Source organism: Python bivittatus, unplaced genomic scaffold (genome assembly GCF_059951505.1).
Source record: "Python bivittatus isolate LINGU-HERP-01145 unplaced genomic scaffold, Pbiv_v1 ctg000020_np1212, whole genome shotgun sequence".
Taxonomy (NCBI): domain Eukaryota; kingdom Metazoa; phylum Chordata; class Lepidosauria; order Squamata; family Pythonidae; genus Python; species Python bivittatus.
The window spans coordinates 41,495,033-41,514,154 of NW_028277030.1; the positions used below are offsets into that span (position 1 = coordinate 41,495,033).

A 19,122-nucleotide genomic window follows, 5' to 3' on the forward strand; every position below is an offset into this window, starting at 1 on the left:
TTTTCCCAAAATGTTCTGTAATTTGCTTCAAGATAGCACAATTCAGATCTTCTATGTGGCTTGGTGGTCTGTAGCACATACACAAAATTATATATTTGTTGTTATTCTTTCCTTATATTCTTACTCAGATGCTCTTGACTGAACCCTAGAGCTCAGTGTCCTGGATTTCAATACGTATGCACACAAATAATGCTGCTCCTCTTCCTCTTTTGTCTAGCCTATTCCTTTTGAATAAGTTACATCTTTCAATCCTTCCATTTCACTTATGAGTTTCATCCTACCAGATGCGTATGAATTGATATTTGCCTTCCTGCATTAAGACTTATAGTCTGTCCTGTTTGTCCCTGTACTCTGTACATTGCTGAAATCCTTTGGTCATGCAACTTGATGTATGCATTCCTATATTTATTTGTACATTATTGGGTACCTCCATATCCTGCATCTCCCTCCCAGCCTTGGCATTGCACTATTTTCCTGGCTGTCTTCTCCCTATCCTAGAAGATTTCATCTAAAACCTTCCAGAGCAGGTTTCGAGGTGCCTTCCAAGTGCATTTTTCCCAGTTCGTACAAGGTGCAGCCCATCTCTCACCAGAAGTCCCTTATCTTAGAAGTGCATCTCCTTATCAAAATATCCAAATGGCTCCCGTTGGCACAATCTGCATAGCCAGATGTTCATTTCCAATGTTTTTCTCTCTCTTCCTCTTTCTCTTCCCCTTCAAGAAGGAGTGAAGAAACACTGTCATTTTCTTCCATCCCTCTGTCCTTCCACCTGGCTTTCTTCTATATTTTGGAAGGTTTTATGGTACTGTTATCTCTCCGCAATTGTTTCCTAAGTGTGATCTAAGAATTCCTTATCTTCCCTGATATGTTTTGGAGTAGATAGTTCTGATCAAGTCACTTTACCTTCTCTTCCAGGAGGCAATCTACTTATATTTTCATTATATGCACTTCTTGTCCTCTTCAGGGAGGAAAGCACACCTGGCCTATTTATTTGTTTCCTGAACTTGCCTCAACTAAATCAGCAGGAAGTAGTGCTTCAACCACACCCAACAGGCAATCAGCAGCAGTCAGTAGTACAATGTGCAATAGGAGATTGTCATCAGCACTCAGGAGTTTCTCTCCCCCCCTTGGCTCTTCCTCTCTTTTCTGATTCTTTTCTTTCCTCAGTTGAACTCACCTGTCAATTTCTTTTTGCTCTTCATTTGCTTACTCAAATATTGAAATTTCCAAAAGAGAAGCTTTGTTGGTTCTTTGTCATCGCCTATATTCAGTGATTTGGTGCTAAGTCTCATTGAACTCTGTGCACAGTTAAGATACACAATAATCAAACAACTGCAGCTTAGTTTTTACATAAACATTTTTAATATAATCAAGATACATTTCATGTACAGCATTAAAAGATCCCATAAGTACTGTATGCAGAATACTTCTTGAAAGTACATTTAGGGTTGCTGCCTTTGTGAATTCCTTAACATATGAAATTTGAACACAAGTTGGCCTCCTGCAATTAAAAGTTCATTTTAAAGAGTCTGTCATTAGCCCAATGCTTGTTTTAAAAAGCCTTCAGAGGAAATAGCCCCATTATTCTCTCACCAGTAGGTAAATGCAATATAATTACAATTAAAAGTGTGTTTTACAAATTAAGTTCTATGATTGGTTTAAGTTTACCCTTTGTAAGATCTACTTCCACCCCATGAATATGCTGGTATTGCAAAGCCTAATTGTTCCAGGGGTGGGCTGGGGAGCAGAAGGGGAGAAGGGAGAGAGATTAAACAAAGATAATATTTGAATGCATATTTGTGCCCCCACAAAGGATTGCAAGAGTCACTGGGTGATGGGTCTCTAAGACTGTGCTTTCAAAGCAGCCATTGTGTCAGCTGATTGAGTTAAGAGTATCTTATGCTGCACTAGAACTGAGAAAAGAGCTCACAAGGCGATTTCTGAATGTGAATCAGGAAATCTCTATCATTACAGAATTTCATCTGGATTTTTATTGTTAAATTTAATTTTTATTTATTATATTTTTTAAAAAATCTTGCCCTTATCTTTGGTCAATGCCAGATGGCATGCATACGTAATCCCCCATCTCCTATTTTCCCACAACAATCCTGTGAGCTGGGCTGAGAGAGAGTGATTAGCCAAAGTCACCCAGCTGTCTTTCGTGCCTAAGGGAGGACTAGAACTCATTTTATAGAAACACTGTGCATGTCCATTTAGTAGAATGTTAAGGGGTACATTTGAACTGGAAACAGGGCACTTTACACTGAAGCATACATTGATTTATTGATACCATTAGAGGCAAAGAAGGCCCCCCCAAAAGGTGCAGTTATCATCCCTCTTTATAGATTTATGCAAATTACATGTGATTGCATATAGCAGCAAGGCATGTCTTTCAATATAACATATCATGTGCCTAGTGAGGTCCATGAGGCCATTAAGGTGTATCTATGAGGTTATGGGGCAAGATTACAGACACAGTGGGGTTTTGAAAGAACTAAGAGGCAGTATTTCATGAACAGAGTTTATCGGGAGTTACTTGCTTTTGTTTTCCTAGAGCTCAGCACCCCTCCCAGTATCTTTTCCCAGCTTATTAGTATTCCTTGGCCTTCTGTGACTACGCTGATGGTAGTTTTCCTGAGAAAGTGTTTTCATAATAAGGTAGTTGCCTGATATGACATCATATAGCTAAGCCTGGAAAGTTGTATTTGGGTTAGGGACTTTTAGCTTGGCCCTGCAAAATCTCCAGATTATCATTTTTAAAAAAATTGTTTATTTCATGGCCTCCATTCCATTCCACTTTTATGTTACTAACACTCATGTGTGTTAAAATATCATACAAAAGGCAACTGTGCTTTTAGTGTTTCTGTGAATGCATCAGAATTCTTTTCATGTGCCTTTGCAGGGGGCTGTGCTTGAAGAATTTTGATGCAATCATATATAATACCACAGCAAAATTGTTGCTCTTTTTTTATATATGTGCTGAGTTATTAATGTGTATGCATGTATTGGTAACAGGAAGGGGAAAGAAGGATACAAATAGAGTAGGACTGAAAATTGAGGCATTGTCTGGAATGTTCTGGTCTTAGAACACTATTTAGAAGGACTAGACCTACCCAAAACAGTAGAACAACATAATATTAAAAGAACAGAAGGGGAAAAGCCCACTCATTCCTTATAATGGCAGTGACTGAAACAGAAATGAGATTTTAAAATGTCAACGTGATGCTGATTTTATGTGATATATAACATGATATATATTATGTACCTCAAAAATTATGTGCCAGTCCCTCTGCCAAGGAAGCATTTACCATCTCTTCAGCCTGCTCCCTCTCCCCAGCCTTGGCTGCCTGGGGCAGGACTAAGGTAACAATAGCTGTTGGAATCCAAGCAGATCCATCTTAATCAGTCCATCAACCCTTGCAGAAGTTAATTGCAGCCAGTAGCCTCAAACTGACCAGGCTCTGGCCATGACAAAGGCCTGTAACTTCAGATCACTCTCTGGTGTGAGGTGAAAATTAGATCCAACCTGTGCATGCCTACTGTACGTGGATGAAGCCTAATATCAGTTGGGATATCCCCATAATTGCAATGAAGGCTAAGTTCTGAGCCATCCCTCCCAAGGGCAGGGATGTTAAAAAAAACCCAGCACTAATAATCTAGGAAACTCCAACACCAGCCCCAACATGAGCTGAAGAAGATTATAGTTTGCTCCTCCAGAACCCAATCATGGAGGACCATGATCTTACTATAAGTAGATCTGGTGTTTAACAAAAACAGGCAGAGGCCAAGATGCCCAGTGATAAGGAGCCTAGGTATGGGCATCCATGGGGGAAAGAAAAGAGAGGCAAATGATGAAACTTGTGTGGCAATGCAGACTCTGTCCTTTATCTGTTTGTGTGTGATATTGCAGTGCAGGTACGTATAAAGTGTGAAGCTTGTACTGTGATATCATGATGCATGTTTCCTCATTTTGAAGTCATTCTGGTTATGTACAGATGCCTATGAGCCCAGGCCCCAGGAAGAGGTTCTGGATAGAAAGGGAAATTTACTCCAACCCTAACTTACTGCCATACCTCCCTTTCCTGGTCACTGTCAAAATCTGCCTCCTACCCTCATATCCCTCCAAATAATCTGTTTTCACACCTATTTGCCAAGCCTAATGCTGCAGTCCCTGCACCCAACCTACCTTGAAATAAGCTGGTATTTAACTTATTTCAAAGTAGGTTGAAATTTAAAGCTACTCTGTTACTCAATAAAGTAAAATAAAATATCTCTAGTTTGCAGCAAGTAATCACCCAGCACATCTAGTCATTCCCCAACCATCCAAGAGGTTGATGGCAGAAATATATGTCTTTGTCTTCCTTTTCTTTCCTTTCTGGTGTGATTTTTTAAACATCTTTACTTTTTGTATATCAAAACATTTAAAAAAAAAAGTCATAAAACAATGGCTAAGGTTGAGCCAGGTCAACGGAAATGTCAATAGATAAAAAAAACCTACTCATTCAACAGCTTCCAGAGATGTAGCTATTTTAGTTTTTCATAGCAAAAATAATGCGTATTGTGGCACTTCAGAGTCCAACACAGGTTATGGCATTCAACTTAACAGCATTCCTGTTAGCATCTAAATTTTCCCTCACTGTATTTGGGGAAAATTTGTTTTACAGTATGTAACCCAATTCTTTTAATATTTCAATATCAATTATTTTATTACAGGTCACAGACCCAACATACATATTGGAACACTTAGATTCAATAGAATAAAATAAGATAGAAGAATAAAAGAGGAAAAGAAAAGAAAAAATACAAATGATAAAATGAGGTAAAAACAAAGTAACACTTTAGTGCTTTATGCAGAACTCTCCTCTACACAGTACAGCCAAAAAAATCAGCCCAAAATTAATTTGCTGTCACTGACCCAGGAGGTTAGAAATGCAAACTTTGCAACAGCTTGTTTTATTTTAGGATTCTTACCATTCTTAGCATCATTTCCCTACCATGCTGCACCCATGTGATATTCACCTGCTTAATGATCAAATTTCCTCCATGAGTTTTTATCATATTAAATTTGTTAATCCCAAACTGGTTAAGATGTTGGACCCAGGTTGGGGTGGAGTGGGTTGACCTAGGTTCTTGTCCAGCCCTCAAGCCATGGAAACTCATGGGTGATTTTAAGCCATTTGCTCCGTCTCAGCCTAACCTACCTCACAGACTTGCTGTTGTGCGGACAAATATGAGGAAGGAGCACTTTGTGCACCACCCTGAGCTCCTGTACAAAAGATAGTATCTAAATTGTTGTTTTTAAGGTAACAGTTATAAGACTATTCTGAAAGATTTAATTCTTGACCACAAGACTGCTGATTCAGTATGATTCAGGTACATCCTACCTATATGCTACCAAGTATGTTTTTTTGTTCCAAATGAAATTAAGTTTCAGGAAACCTGATTTGTCCATATATGTGTGCATATGTGCATATAGGGACAGAGAGAGAGAGAGAATTAGCCTCCCAACTCCATTACAACTTTGGATAGCATGCAATATACAAAATTTAAAATACAACAATCCACACAACATAAAATACAAAAAGTATATTCAGAGAAAACCACCATCATCTCACAAATCAGACAACCCACAAGGGGCCCTTACACAAAATATCTGACTATTTTATTTTATGCTGAAAATACACAAATATAAAATGTTAAAGCTTACAGCAAATCTGAAATAACTAAAGTTTTAATTAAAGATATTTTTACAGTTTTAATTAAAGATATTTTATGCTTCTCATTTAAATATTTTTGCATAATTCCTTATTGTGATCACTTAATACAGAGTGATTTTCTGCTTGTATTAGTGTATACAGAGCAAACACATTACTTTTGTTCTAATGAAAACTAGTTAAATCTTTTTATAAGACTTGTCTTCATTGATATTGTACAAAATTAGGAATTTATCATGTATGAAACATGCACTTTATTCTGCTTCATTTTTCAGATATGTTTTGCAAATCATCTGGGGGAGATGGGCAGCATATAAATTTAATAAATAAATAAATACAAACATGCACTGTAAAATCAGAATGAATGGCATTTTAGTTAACTTGGTTTACAGTAATATAACATCTATGTATGTGCATTTTTTTTTTAATTTTGTGATGTGGATATTATACTAAATGATTTAATCTCTGTTCTGTATGAAATCTAACCCACAAAGAACCTGAAGTGATTTTATTGACATAATATCTGTTAAGGCAAATTTATGTGTGCCACTTTTCCTCCATTAATGATTACCACAAAAAGGTAATGTTACACAGTGAGTTGGCAGAAACTGTATATCTTCAATCTTTCATTCTTGCATGACCTTATTCCCCATTTATTATTTCACATGTGCATCATAGTAGAGAAGAAGGCTGCTTCAGAATCCAACTACAGGGGAAAAAATAGGCAGTTCTAAGACTATATAGAGAGAAACAAGACTGGAAAATTCACCATTGCCTTAAATGGAAAAACACTTGGTTTTACTTTGCCTGCAGTGATGAGTAGCTTTAAGGATTCATTCTTTTGGAGGTAAAAATGAAGGTTTGGTGAAATCCAGATAAACTTCCTGGGTATGATCTTGTTTGGGGAGTCTCAGGTTTAAGTGTCTTAGGTTCTGATGGTCCCTGGGTACTGGACTCACACTCATGACTTAGGTCTCATGGCACTATTGATTGCATTACCTCTTACCCTCTATGTCAGTATCCAAATCATTGTTAGTCTGGATTATAGTAGCTATGATCCCATTACTGTTTACAGGTAGTCCTCACTTACTGACTTCAACTGGGACCGGCAATTCCATTGCTAAGCGACATGGTCGTAAAGTGAAAAGTCATAAGTCAGATGCAGAGACATCTGACTTATGACTTAGCAGTAAATTACCATGGGTCATTAAGCATGATGTCATGTGACTGCAACCTGCGACTTTCTGTGGCTTCCCCATTGACTTTGCTTGTTGGAAGCCACAAATTGCAGTCACATGACCACAGGACATTGCAACCATCATAAATGCACGCTGGTTGCCAAACACACAAATTGTGATCACATGACTGTGGGGGGGCCCTGAGATAGCCACAACTTCGAGAACCAGTCATAAGTCTCCTTATTCAGCATCATTAAATTTGAATGGTCACTGAACGAGTGGTCAGTAAGCGAGGACTATCTGCACTTTTCAAAGAGTCCCTCTCGAAGGCAATCAGGGTACCCTCCATTCTTTTTCTAGATTACATTGATACATGCTGCCCCTCCTATAAATCTCCAGTTCTTTTAGATTCATTACATTCCGATTTGCAGCTAGTTCTCCATAATCCACCACTATATTCTGATTTCTGCTGATGTTCTAGACTAAGGAAGAGGTACAGAGGTTTATTTTATTCCCAACATAGATACAAGCCAGATAGTATCAGATTAACACCAAATACAATAATTTTATATATATATATAATACACACACATATAATTATTGTATTTGGTGTTAAAAGTACTGTATAGTGTGTCTGTGTGGATTCTACAGAGTTTGGAGCATAATCAGAATTTAACCTTAAAGAATAATCAATTCTTATATAACATACTTAATTACTGCATTTTGGGTAGCTATCCCAAAGTGAAGGTGTGGAAGGTTAAAAAAGATTTAGTGCCTGATTCAGCTCCAGTGTGGAGGTTTTCACCTGTTTCTTTTATATTCTCTGGCCTGGGAAAATTTCATTGGTTCCAGCTTATTGTTCAAAAGCTTATGCTGCATCCTCTGATTTCTGATTGGTTCCCTTTGCTTAGTCATGAGATTTCCAGGAAACTGATGTTGATATAAAGAGGAATATTCTCCTCTCAGAGGTGTGGTGGGTTCCTACTCACTTGGCTTTCCTGAAAGGGCTAAAGACCTGGCTCTGCCAGCTTGTATGGGGCAATAAGAGCTCTAATCAATCCTGGAGGTGGCTGGTGCCTTGATGATGCTTCCTGAGCTACTTGCCAATTCCATCAGTTCTTGGAATCTATTTATTATTTATTTAAGGCTGCTTTTATATTGTATTTTAATTGATTTTATCTTTTCTGTAAACTGCCCAGAGTTGCTTTTTAATGAGATGGGTGGTGACACATTGACAGATAAATAAATAAATAAATAAATAAATAAATAAATAAATAAATAAATAAATAAAACATGTGAGGCAGCTGCTGGCCACTCCAGGCTTCTTCCCAAGGCTGCACACACTCTTCTCCAAGTTGTGCATCCACTTCTCTAAATTGTGCACAATCTTCTCATGATGCTTCAGAAGGCATCTGAGGCCTCTACATCACATGTGTGCTTCTCCAAATCATGCACAGCCTTCTCATGATGTTTTGGAAGGCTTCTGAGCATCATGAGAAGGCCATGTGTGATTTGGAGAAGGGCGCACATGACCTCAGGAAGGTCTGCCATGGCCAGCAGCTGCCTTGCACAGGGCCAGGCCAGGCACACCTCACCAACAGCAGGAAGAAGAAAATGGCAAAGGTCAGTTGGGGGTGGCAGTGCCAGCAGAGTGCAGGGCAGGGGGGTAGGTGGGGCTTTGCACTGGGATGTTGGGGTGGCTGGACATGGTATGGGCTTCAGGCAGCACTCCTTGGTGGTGGTGATACCAGCAGTGCTGGGGCTAAAGTAGAGGCCCAGGGGCAGTTGCAGTTGGCTGAGGATGCTGAAAGGCTGGGACTCTACTTCAGTCCCAATGCCACCGGCACTGCCACTGTGCAGGGTGGCCAAAAGGGCAGAAATAGGGCGGGAGATGGGCAGGTGTGGGGAGTTGAAGTGCCTCTGTGGTCATAAGTGTGGGTGGGCTGCCAAGCATCTGAATTTTGATCACATCAAAATTTTGACTGCAGGGACGCTGCAATGGCCTTAACTTTGGGGACTGGGCATAAGTACCATTATTCAGAGCCACCATAACTTCAAACAGTTGCTGAAAGAATGGTCATTGATCAAGGGCTACCTGTAAATGCATCTCTGAAAGACTGCTTCTGTTCAATGCCCCGTTCAAAGAGAAACGAGTAAATAATTTCAGAGGTGCAGTCTAGAAATGGCTGGAAGTTTTGTGATACACAGAAATTCGAAGTGGTGCAGTAAATCATTTCAGAGTTGTGTTTGTTTGTGTACGCATGCATGTATATACACCTGAAAAAGCCTTAAATACAACTTGATGAAAAAGCTAGTTGTCAAGCAATATATTCTAGAAATCTAATATAATTATCTTAATTTTCCTTGTCTCTTGGTTTAAATTACACTTTCCTTTAAAATGAAATCCACTTATGAGAGGGTAAATGGTTTTCTGTTGTCATTTTGTTGTAACTGCTTTTACAGATCTTCCTGTTGTCTTTCTCTTTTACCCCTCTCTGGGGCATGTGCTGTAAATTAGTTATGCACATCATTGCCAATAGATGCAGTGTGCAAGTGGCATCAACTCTATTACCCTCTTTCTAAGATTATTTTTAGAAAAATGTACAAAAAACAATTACCATCCTGGCTCACATTAGAAATTGAGCTCTGGGCAGATTGTTTATCATCTTTGCAAATGTGAATAACAGTGCACCAGTCTGTCAAATACTTAGAACTAGTCTGAATCTTATTTCAAACTGACAGTGTTACCATGGAGTCCCACTCAGTTTGCTAAAATCCAAATAAAAGTGATCTCTAGATAACCACTACATTATAAATAGGACGAGATGAATAAACAAATTTTCAACTTGCCTGTTTTAGATGGAGCCACTATTATTTTTGTGGTTTGTTTTTTTTTCTTCCACCCTTGTAGCAATTATAATACACAAACAGGCATGCATTTCCATTAAAAAAATAATATCCCATATTTGCATTCAGAGCGATGAAATGTCAGTATGTATTTTCATACAACTCACTTAAAACTGACTGTAATGGCTTTTTGAATTTTGCAAATTAATAGCACAATTCAATATATGTTTATTTGGGAAAAAATCATACTGTATTCAGTTGTTCATAGTCATTAATGTGCTCAGTAGTACAATCTAAACATTGTTTCTAGGGAGTAAGCCCTATTTTGGAGTAGTGGCTTGGTTGAGTTCATTATGTTCTGGTTCAGAATTATCATTAAATAATGGTTTGCTTAGCTTAATTCTGTTCAGTTTATTTCTTCATATTTACATGTTGTCCTTCAAGCTTTCCCTAAATGACTTATTTACTGTTTTCTACACTGGAATTTGTTCAGGCTTCCTAACCATGATCTATCTGGGACCAATACGCTAAAACTATAAATCTCAGTTTGGAGGTGGTAACTGCTTTCATGTCAAAGCACTTTAGCATTTTTGCAGAGCTCTTCTTTCTCACTAAGATTTTGCTTTGCAAAATGCCTTTCCCTACCAACATTTTTACCCAGGATTATTTTCTCTTCATCCAACTTCACAAGCAGCCAGATTTTTGTTGAGATGGTGGTGGTACAAAAAATCTACAGGGGCATTCAACCAGAACTATTAATGAATAGTTAACCATTGTGAATCATTATTCCTATCAAGCTATACCAATAACTTAACAGATAAATCTGCATACAGTATCTGTTCTACTTGCTCATTGGTAATATTGTTATTTAAAAAAGGGGGGGAGGGGTCTTTGTTGAATGAGACAACCCGGATGGATGAATGGTTTCTGAGTGAGTTGAAAGCCAAGGTTGAATTCAAACAGGCTAGGTACAACTTGATTCTGTCCAGGTATGCAAAGAATAACTATGTGAGGAGAGAAGTGTTTGGCAAAATGTCCATTTGGGGAGATGAATTCTCATTTGCATCTCCAAAGTGACCTCTTTTCTAATTGGAGTTTATATCCCAGCCAGGTCATAAATGTACTGAAAGGTGTGTGTAAAGCACCCTGCTCAATAAGGAAACTTTGCACACTGAGGGCACTCTATAAATAATAAATAACTTAGATAATAATCATCTTAAGCTACTTAGACTATTTGCATCTTCCTTCCTTGTATATCAAATAAAAATATCAGTCGCCTACTCTGAAGGGTCATTATGAAGATAAATGAAGTGAAGTGCAATAGTACTTTGCTCTCTAAATGTGCTAAGCAGAAGTAATAAAATGGTAATAATTACTTTTCACATTGAAAAATAATCGAAAATGGCTTATACAATACCAGTTTTCTACTTTCTACTTTTTCCAGAAGCAAGTTACAGGCTGCTGATATGTCAATCTATTTAATGGGACTTGTTTTCAAATCTTATTATGCCTGTGCAGTGGATGTAAGAATTGTTACTGCTTCATTAATCTGGTTCTAGAAATTATATCTCCTCAAGCAATTTACAATATTTTCTCCCTAATTCTGTCGTTTTTAATCAGTTCAGAATCTGTTCTGAAGACATAGCTCTAATATCTCCTTCCATGTGAATCTCATGTCATGGAATAACAGAATGAATAGTCCCTATTAAGATTCTGAATCTAGCTGACAAGCGAGAGAAGAAAGTTCACGGCGTTGCACCCACAGTCTATTAGTCACGCCAAAGCTTGTCATCTTTCTGGTTTTTATGTATACAAGGAAGTAACCCTGTATATTCAATGGGCTGACCTCTGAGTCCACATGTGTAGGATTGTTTAATTTGAAATACGTTCCTATAAAACGTTGACTTATCTTTTTCTCACAGTCAGAATTCTGAAGCATACGTGCTCTTCCTAAATTGATCCATAATAATAATGCTTTCATTTCTAAAACAAGAGTTCTGCTTGATTTTTTTTCTTTTGATATACTTTTTCTTAATAGTGGCTAGCATTCAGAAGCTTCCTGCAGCATCTGTTCTAACAGACATCAATTTCCCCATGAAAGGAAGGAAAGGGATGGTTGACTGGGCCCGAAACTCAGAAGACAGGGTTGTCATTCCCAAAAATATCTTCACCCCTATGTCAACAGGTAAAAACTAAAAAGCATTTTAACCTTATATTTCACGAGAGCACTGTGAGGAAAGCTAACTTGCTAACTCATATATTTGTGGGCTTGTTTCTTCAGTATTTTGGATCAACCATTTAAAGATTAGTATTACAGTCCAATTTTAGACAGGTTCTTTCTGTACAAATGTACAGTGTAAAAGGTGGATATTGAATCTTAATGATTAGCATCTACAACTAAACTTCTATTATTATAACATGGCAGGTCTCCATAAAGCATGGAAAGTTTATAGCAGAAAGAGTTGCAAGCTTATCCTTTGTATGATTCAAAGTTCTTAAATCTGTGAGCATGAAAGCTAATATTTTGATTTCTCTTTTGGACTTCCCATCAGTTCATAGCTGGTGATGCCTCCATATTATGAAGCACCCTGACCCTGTTTCTATTTCTATGGAAACCCAGTTGAAGTTGGAAATAACCATGGCAACAGCAAAGAATCAGGGGGGAAATCAAGGGGAAAGAGTCAGTATTGGAGTGGGTGGCCATAATAAATTTAAAATCATAATGATAATAATGAAGATCAGCTGAAAAAAAATTGCCTACTTCAGAGCGCATCCAAATTGCTGCTGTAATTTTTTTGTCCCTTCACACATTACAGAAATAGCCATTTCGCCTCCCTACAGAAGGTAAATTCTGTATGTGAAAAGGGGACTGATATAGTACTCACTTATCTAGTTCTCCCTCTTCCCTCCTTCTGTATGTGCATGTGTATGATCATGTTGATTATCTATAACTCTTGCATATAGGAAAGAAAGTAATGGATTTGTCACTATCAGGTTAGTATCTTGTTACAAAACAAGTAAACATTATGCATGAATATGGAGCGGGGAGAGAAGAGAGCTCTCATGATTATGAGATTATCCCATTTCCATATGGGAATGCCCTATGCTTAGTTTAGTTGCACAAGAATGAACAATGTGACTTCTCCAAATATAGGCTTATATAGGACATTACTTAGCTGAAATTGGCTGTGGTTCCCTGTGTACTTTGTGACAAACTGTTTATTTAACTTTTGGGAGAGGGGGTTATTTAAATACTATTTCAGTGACTATTCCAGTGACTTTCCTAAGGTCAAACACAGAGTCTGAGGTTCTAAGATTAATTGCCAAATTCTTGCCATAGTTTACCCTCTTCAGCATGAAAAAGGAAGGAAGCCCTCCAAAAATAATTTGCACAGATCTTTCATAGTCAAGGCAGACTATAACATAAAATGCTGGCTTAGCAGCAAATGATGAATTTCACAAAATAGCAAGTTTTCAGGGTGTTCTTAATCATGTGAAATGTTCCAGTATAGAGACTTTTTTCTTCTTCCCTAAATGTAAAATTTTATTACATTATTATAAAATAATGCACCAAAATATATTACAGTTGCAATGTTGATTTTCTTTAAAAAAAAGTTTTCTACCATGATAAAATACTGTTGTATATATCTCTGTTATGACAAAGTTGGAAAGGTTTAGAAAGGCAGCAAGCTTCATCTACATATTGTCTTCTTTCTTTCTTTGATTTTAGAACTAGATGAATCCACTGTGTTTGTACTTGGAGCAGTACTGTACAAAAATTTAGAACTTATTTTGCCTACTTTAAGGTAAGTGATTACTGTAAGAGACAGTACAAATGGAGTATGTGTCTAAGATGTGTTCTGTAGAAAGCAGAGAGGAATGCAATATAAGGCTTCCTTTCTTATTTTTGTCTAATGAAGGAACCGCTAACTTGGTTTGGGTTCTACATCAAGTGCACCATTTACTTTTCCTGCTTTTCCTATTGACCTTCAATAGCATTGAATGTCCTGGATGACACAAGATCACCTGACCTAACCAAAGGAGTCCACTAGAGATGAGACAGCAATGGTGCAAGACATAAGCTGGTAACAGGAGGAGGAGATATTCCTCAGGGCTCAACCAAATTACTTTCTTTAGCTCAATATGGGTAATGAGGAAGGAGATAGAGGTGGTCAGTCAGGCCTTTCTCCAAGGCAGAGAGGAATGGCTAAGAATTAGGAAGGAAGAGAGAATGTGTATATATGTAAGTATATGCATGTGTATATATGACAGAGAGAGCAAGGGAGAGCTGTAGAACAGTTTATGGTTGTGTCTTCGCAAATTTCACTGTTTCAATCAGTCAGCTGAAATTAAAGCATATGGGTTAGCCTTGAGAGTATATAAGGTGAGGCACAGTGTCTAAATTGTAGATGGGCTGTAGGTATTTATAGATACAAACATGCTTTCATCAGTGCAACATAAATGCTTCAATAAAATAACCTAAACACAAAAACAAAAGGACATATGACACCATTACTGGGTAAGATATAGATATATCTCAACTCCATACATTTATTTAATACAAAGGCTACTTAATTTCCTAAATATGTGGAAAAAAAATTCTCCACTCTCCCTGAGTAGCAGCATTGCCCCCTCCTTGGTGCATTGTTATGTAATTAGGCACAATAAGTTATTTTCAGATTTAAGCACAGCTAAGCAAGTATAACTGAAAAATGTAGCCTCTCACCTTGATGGAGATAACCTGCAACCATTGAATGTCAGACATTTATCAAAAAATGTTCCATAGAAATCAAAAGGAGATTTATCCAGGGAGATACCAGGCAGTTTCTGCTCAGTTTGTATTCCAGTGCTTCAACTGTCAGGCACAAACATAAATGAAATTAGAGAAGAATGAAGAACAAGGCAAAACCCAGAAAGTCCTCTAGACCCAGAAAGAAGTGAGAGAAGGTACTTAATTGTAGCACTGCATCTTTTCTTTCTGCTGCCTCTGGTGAAGTCTTCACATCAACAGCTTTGTATGGAATAAGATACTACATATGCAGAGTAGAAGAGACACTGATGGCAAAACTTGGTAGTCAGAAGAATGTTTCACCCTTCCCCAGCTATCAAATGTCTCATAGGATCATGAGACATTCTGTTTTGCTCTCAGCCAGGCTTTGAGGCTTACAAAAAAAGTTTTGGAAGTGGAAAAGGATTCATGATCTTTATTTGCCCACTAATTCTCCATGGAATTTATCTTTCTAGACCATATTTTCTCAGATTCACTGTCTAGGACTTACAACAAAAGTTCCCAAATTTGGTATGATGCATGTTATGCTCTCCAACTAAGTGCTTGTTAAATACCCATTTTATTAATGGCCATCAACATTTTCATCAGTTAAATAACAAGATTTTAGTCAATTAATTAAATCAGTTAAATTTTCAGAACCATATCCAAAATAAATTTTGTCCAAAGATGGTCTGTTTCTTTTTATACATGCAAAATCTATTTTGGATATGGTTCTGAAAATTTAACTTTTTTAATATGTTAGGTTTTGATAAGCAAAAAGCAGTCCTTTGTCCCACTGCGTTTATAGCTTGATCCAGTAGATTCTTCCATGCAGAGAAAGTCAGATATCCACAATACTTACTATCAGTTTGTAGGATTTTCATTATAATTGTCTGATTAACAACAGACTTTGAGAACCCAATGGCAGCTTGATCAAATCGTAATGCCATGACAACAGTTTCCATGTGGAAAGCCTTTTGTACACATACAGCTGTTTGGCAGCATAGGATCAGGCAACATCTCTCTTGCACATTAAGTGCACATGCATTTAATAATGACTTTTGTTCCACAAAGAAAGGCGATATGTACCCTCATCAAACAGGGAAACATACTATGCTATATTAATATAGAACCTGGATGCGTGAAGGAAGATTTTCTCCCATTGTTTTCCCTGTGCGTGTTAAGAACTTTGGCTGATGCTGTTTTACAAATACCATCCCCATCAGAAGTGAAGTTCATTTAAGCAAGAAAAAGGGCTTTTTTCAGCAGTGGCAACCCAGCTATATAATGTACTCCTCCAGAGGTCTGCCTGATGTCGTCTTTATTGTCATTTAGGTGTCATACAAAAACATTCTTTCTAGGACATCTTTAATTTTTTTTTTTAATAAATATCTTCATCATCTGACCATGCATTTTGATCTGCCTTCATCTGTACTTCCAATAACATTTTTAAAATTTTGTGAGTTTTGTTTTAATAAACATTTGTTAATTCCAAATACATTTAGATAAGTCACAAATTTATTGCAGTGGCATAATTATGTTTTTAGAAATTGTATTAAATTGTATTTTCTAATATTTCAGGTGTAAATTAAATATCACACAGTATCTATCTTAAGGTAGCCCTTACCTAAATATAGCCTATGTCCTTCATTTCCCTTGAGAAAAGCACACACTGAGTTTAATTGATTATTTTCCTGCATAAATAACTATGGTATTAATCGTTCCCATGAAGTTTCCTGTCTGGGCAGCAGAGTCCTTCATCACTCCTCTGGGTGATTTTGTCAATGAGACAAATTTGTAGGACTCTTGAACAATGGTGTGGCATGGCATAATTGTTACTGCCAATGCATTATTGCTCTCCTAGGTTGTGTTTTTGCAGTCACTGTAGACTTGTTTTCTGTTTAACATAAATTTCATGCCAGAAGTGTTTTGAGGCATTTCACAAACCCACAAACAATAAACGGAGGTTCATTAAACAAAAACTCTTCCAGAATAATTAAAATGTCAAATTTTGTTTAAAAGCAGACCAAGGATAAGCAGTACTAGTTTTTGTATATTCAATACTCTGATGAACAGATTATATCTGTAAGGATGTAAAATCCAAAGAGGTGTATGATTATTCATTCATAAGGCTTGACATAACACATAAATAGTCAATCCATTCATTTATTGAATTGGAACAAATGTGATGGAAACTTTAAAGGCTTAATTGGACAATTTTATGTCTTGCATGATATATAATAAGAAATCTGTACACAAAGGATTTCAATCTGCCATTGGCTATTTATTGCATACTTCTGAGGTACTTTATAAGACAATTTCCACAAAGTGGAAAGAGATGTAGGTTTAGTACTTCATAATAATAAAATACCCAGCAGAGGGCAGCAGCTAGCCGACCTTAGGTCATCTCAAAAAAACGAAGCAAGACTGGACCTTGATTAGTACTTAGAAGGATACAGAAACACTTTAGTAGGCGAATTTCATTTCACGGTGGGGTTTTCAGGTGCTGTTAAGTTTAGGAATGGGAACACAAAGCCTCCATGAGGCAAAATGCTCATTCCTCATTACTGAAGTGCCACATTTAAGCTGAAATACATACCAAAAAAAAAAAAAAGTTAATCTTGCCTTTTCTGGTGAAAACATTGCATTAACTGACAAACTGATAGCTTGCTGGAAAGTCAGGAATCTGAGCTGTATTTTCCACCTGATAATAAATAAATAATAATAAATAAAAATAAATAAATTGTCCACTTCAGCTCTACAATGACAGCTATTAAAGAGAATGTTGCCTCTAAAGATCGCATTGTGATATGGAAATTATCCTTGGACTTTATCATAATGTAGTTCAATTTCATAGGGAAACACAGTGATAATTTATTAAATAGCCTGCACAGCAAAGAAGACATAATAACTCCTGTAGCTCAAGGTTGAACTATGGAGTCTACATACTGTATATAGCTGAGCTACATATATTCTTTTCTATTGGTATAACTCCTGCAGTTAGGAGTTTGGCAGGGTGAGGTGAGGTATTTATAAAAGGAGTCCTGAAATTTTTACTTCAGTCCTCATGCTCAGTAATCATTTCTAATCCACATTAGAATCGCATGCCTTGATTCTGGTTTTAGATGCGTATTTATTTAATCAATTTATAGGGCTGCTCATCTTGCAAATGGTCACCAAGAATGAACCAACAAGACAATAGACAGAAACTTCTCAACAGGCCATCCATTTAGGAATATCAAAGAATGGACACTTAAATATTGTCTTCTTTGTACTGAAATCTCATTACTCTTCCCTTCCCTATATATGGCATTGGCACCCTTTAGTAATGACTACCTCCAAGCACCCTTTAGTATTAAAGTAATAAAATGGCCAAGAGGTAACCATCTCAGATGGCCTAGCTCATCAAGACTACTCACCTTCAAATCTCTTGTAAACCACAGTTCCTCTAAAATGAAGGGCTTGGCAATTGACACGTAAGTCCAAAGCCAAGGATTTCATATTATGTCTCCTAGTGATTTTGATGAGCATTAAGTCAAGTCCTGACCTTATAAATTAAGAACCTCAGAGGATGCTCATGAGATCACACCAGTTAAGTGTACTGTGAATTTGCTGCCATTTTTTAACACTCCAGGGTTGAACTATGGAGTCTACATACTGTATATAGCTCCCTGAGCTAGATATATTAGCTCATACATGACACAAAATTATGTATCAGTCTCTTATGTTATTGTCAGAAAAAGAGTTGATTTTGAGGAAACTCCCACTGCTGTCATCTTTATGAATGTTTTTCAATAGGCATTCAGCAAAATGGCTATATCAGAGCTTTACAAAAATTTAGCTTTGTCTAAAACAAATCTCAGGTTTACCAGGAGATTAATGAGTTTATAGGCCTGTGAATATTTATGTTGTGAATCTATTTTTTTAATCAATAAATTGTACTTAGGAAAAGACACTTGGATCAGCATGAGGACTGTCCGTAATCCTGAACATATCTGACAATAGGGACAATTATATTTTTATAAATTCTGTGGAAGAAAATTGATTTTAATTCCCATCTAGCTAGGCATTTTTTTTTAAAAAAAAATCATAATTTCTCTTTGCTTGATTACATCAAATTAGAGTTTTAGTGACTGTTGTGTTTTTAACTGTTCTTTTTCAGAAATTATACAGTTGTTAACTCCAAAATCATTGTGGTCACCATACGGCCTGAGCCCAGAACATCAGATTCCTTTCTAGAGATAGAATTAGCTCACTTGGCAAATGTAAGTATTTCTATTATTTGTCCCATTAGCTGAAGATTATAAACAAAGAACATAAAGAACTATTTCAACCCAGTTCAGTTTTCAGGGATATCTTTCAGTAGCTCACATGTGCTATTTTGTTCACTGTTTTTGTAGTTTGTGGCTACTTTTATGTAATTAGAAGCAATGTATGTACAGTATAAATAGAAAGGACTCTATGTAGAATGTCAAATTCATCTGATTTTAGGTGCAAAAACATAACATTTTCCATATCACTGAATGCCTAAGTAATTCCCATGCATTATTAAACTGCTCTTTTTAAATTCTAGGAAACCTCCAAAAATTAACTTAATTTTTATTTTATTTTTAAA

The 19,122-nt window shown here is 36.9% G+C and overlaps 2 protein-coding genes across 20 annotated transcripts in view; one reads left to right on the plus strand and one right to left on the minus strand.

Annotated features, from left to right (window-relative positions):
• Nucleotides 1–19,122, plus strand: part of ADGRB3 (adhesion G protein-coupled receptor B3) — a 498,176-nt gene that overhangs the window by 259,039 nt on the left and 220,015 nt on the right. Inside the window, exons 13-15 of the mRNA XM_088137454.1 lie at nt 11,778–11,924; nt 13,470–13,545; nt 18,670–18,772. Coding sequence (XP_087993580.1) covers nt 11,778–11,924; nt 13,470–13,545; nt 18,670–18,772 — 326 coding nt within the window. The remainder of the gene's footprint in view (nt 1–11,777; nt 11,925–13,469; nt 13,546–18,669; nt 18,773–19,122) is intronic.
• LOC148217043 (uncharacterized) overlaps nt 1–19,122 on the minus strand; it is a 194,899-nt gene that overhangs the window by 70,724 nt on the left and 105,053 nt on the right. For 6 of the 19 annotated variants that reach the window (XR_015795571.1, XR_015795577.1, XM_088137515.1 and 3 more), the window contains 2 exons: nt 17,133–17,211; nt 14,466–14,594 (listed from right to left, as the gene is read on the minus strand). The exons of 8 other annotated variants lie outside the window; for them this stretch is intronic. Coding sequence is in view for 7 of the 11 variants with exons in the window: in XM_088137515.1 (XP_087993641.1) it covers nt 14,571–14,594; nt 17,133–17,211 (103 nt within the window). In the remaining 4 variants the exon portion in view is untranslated. Of the gene's footprint in view, nt 1–985; nt 6,421–11,944; nt 13,270–13,311; nt 14,083–14,465; nt 14,595–17,132; nt 17,212–19,122 lie in introns of those variants that run through there. 5 more of the 19 variants (XR_015795572.1, XR_015795578.1, XM_088137518.1 and 2 more) reach the window with 4 other exon arrangements.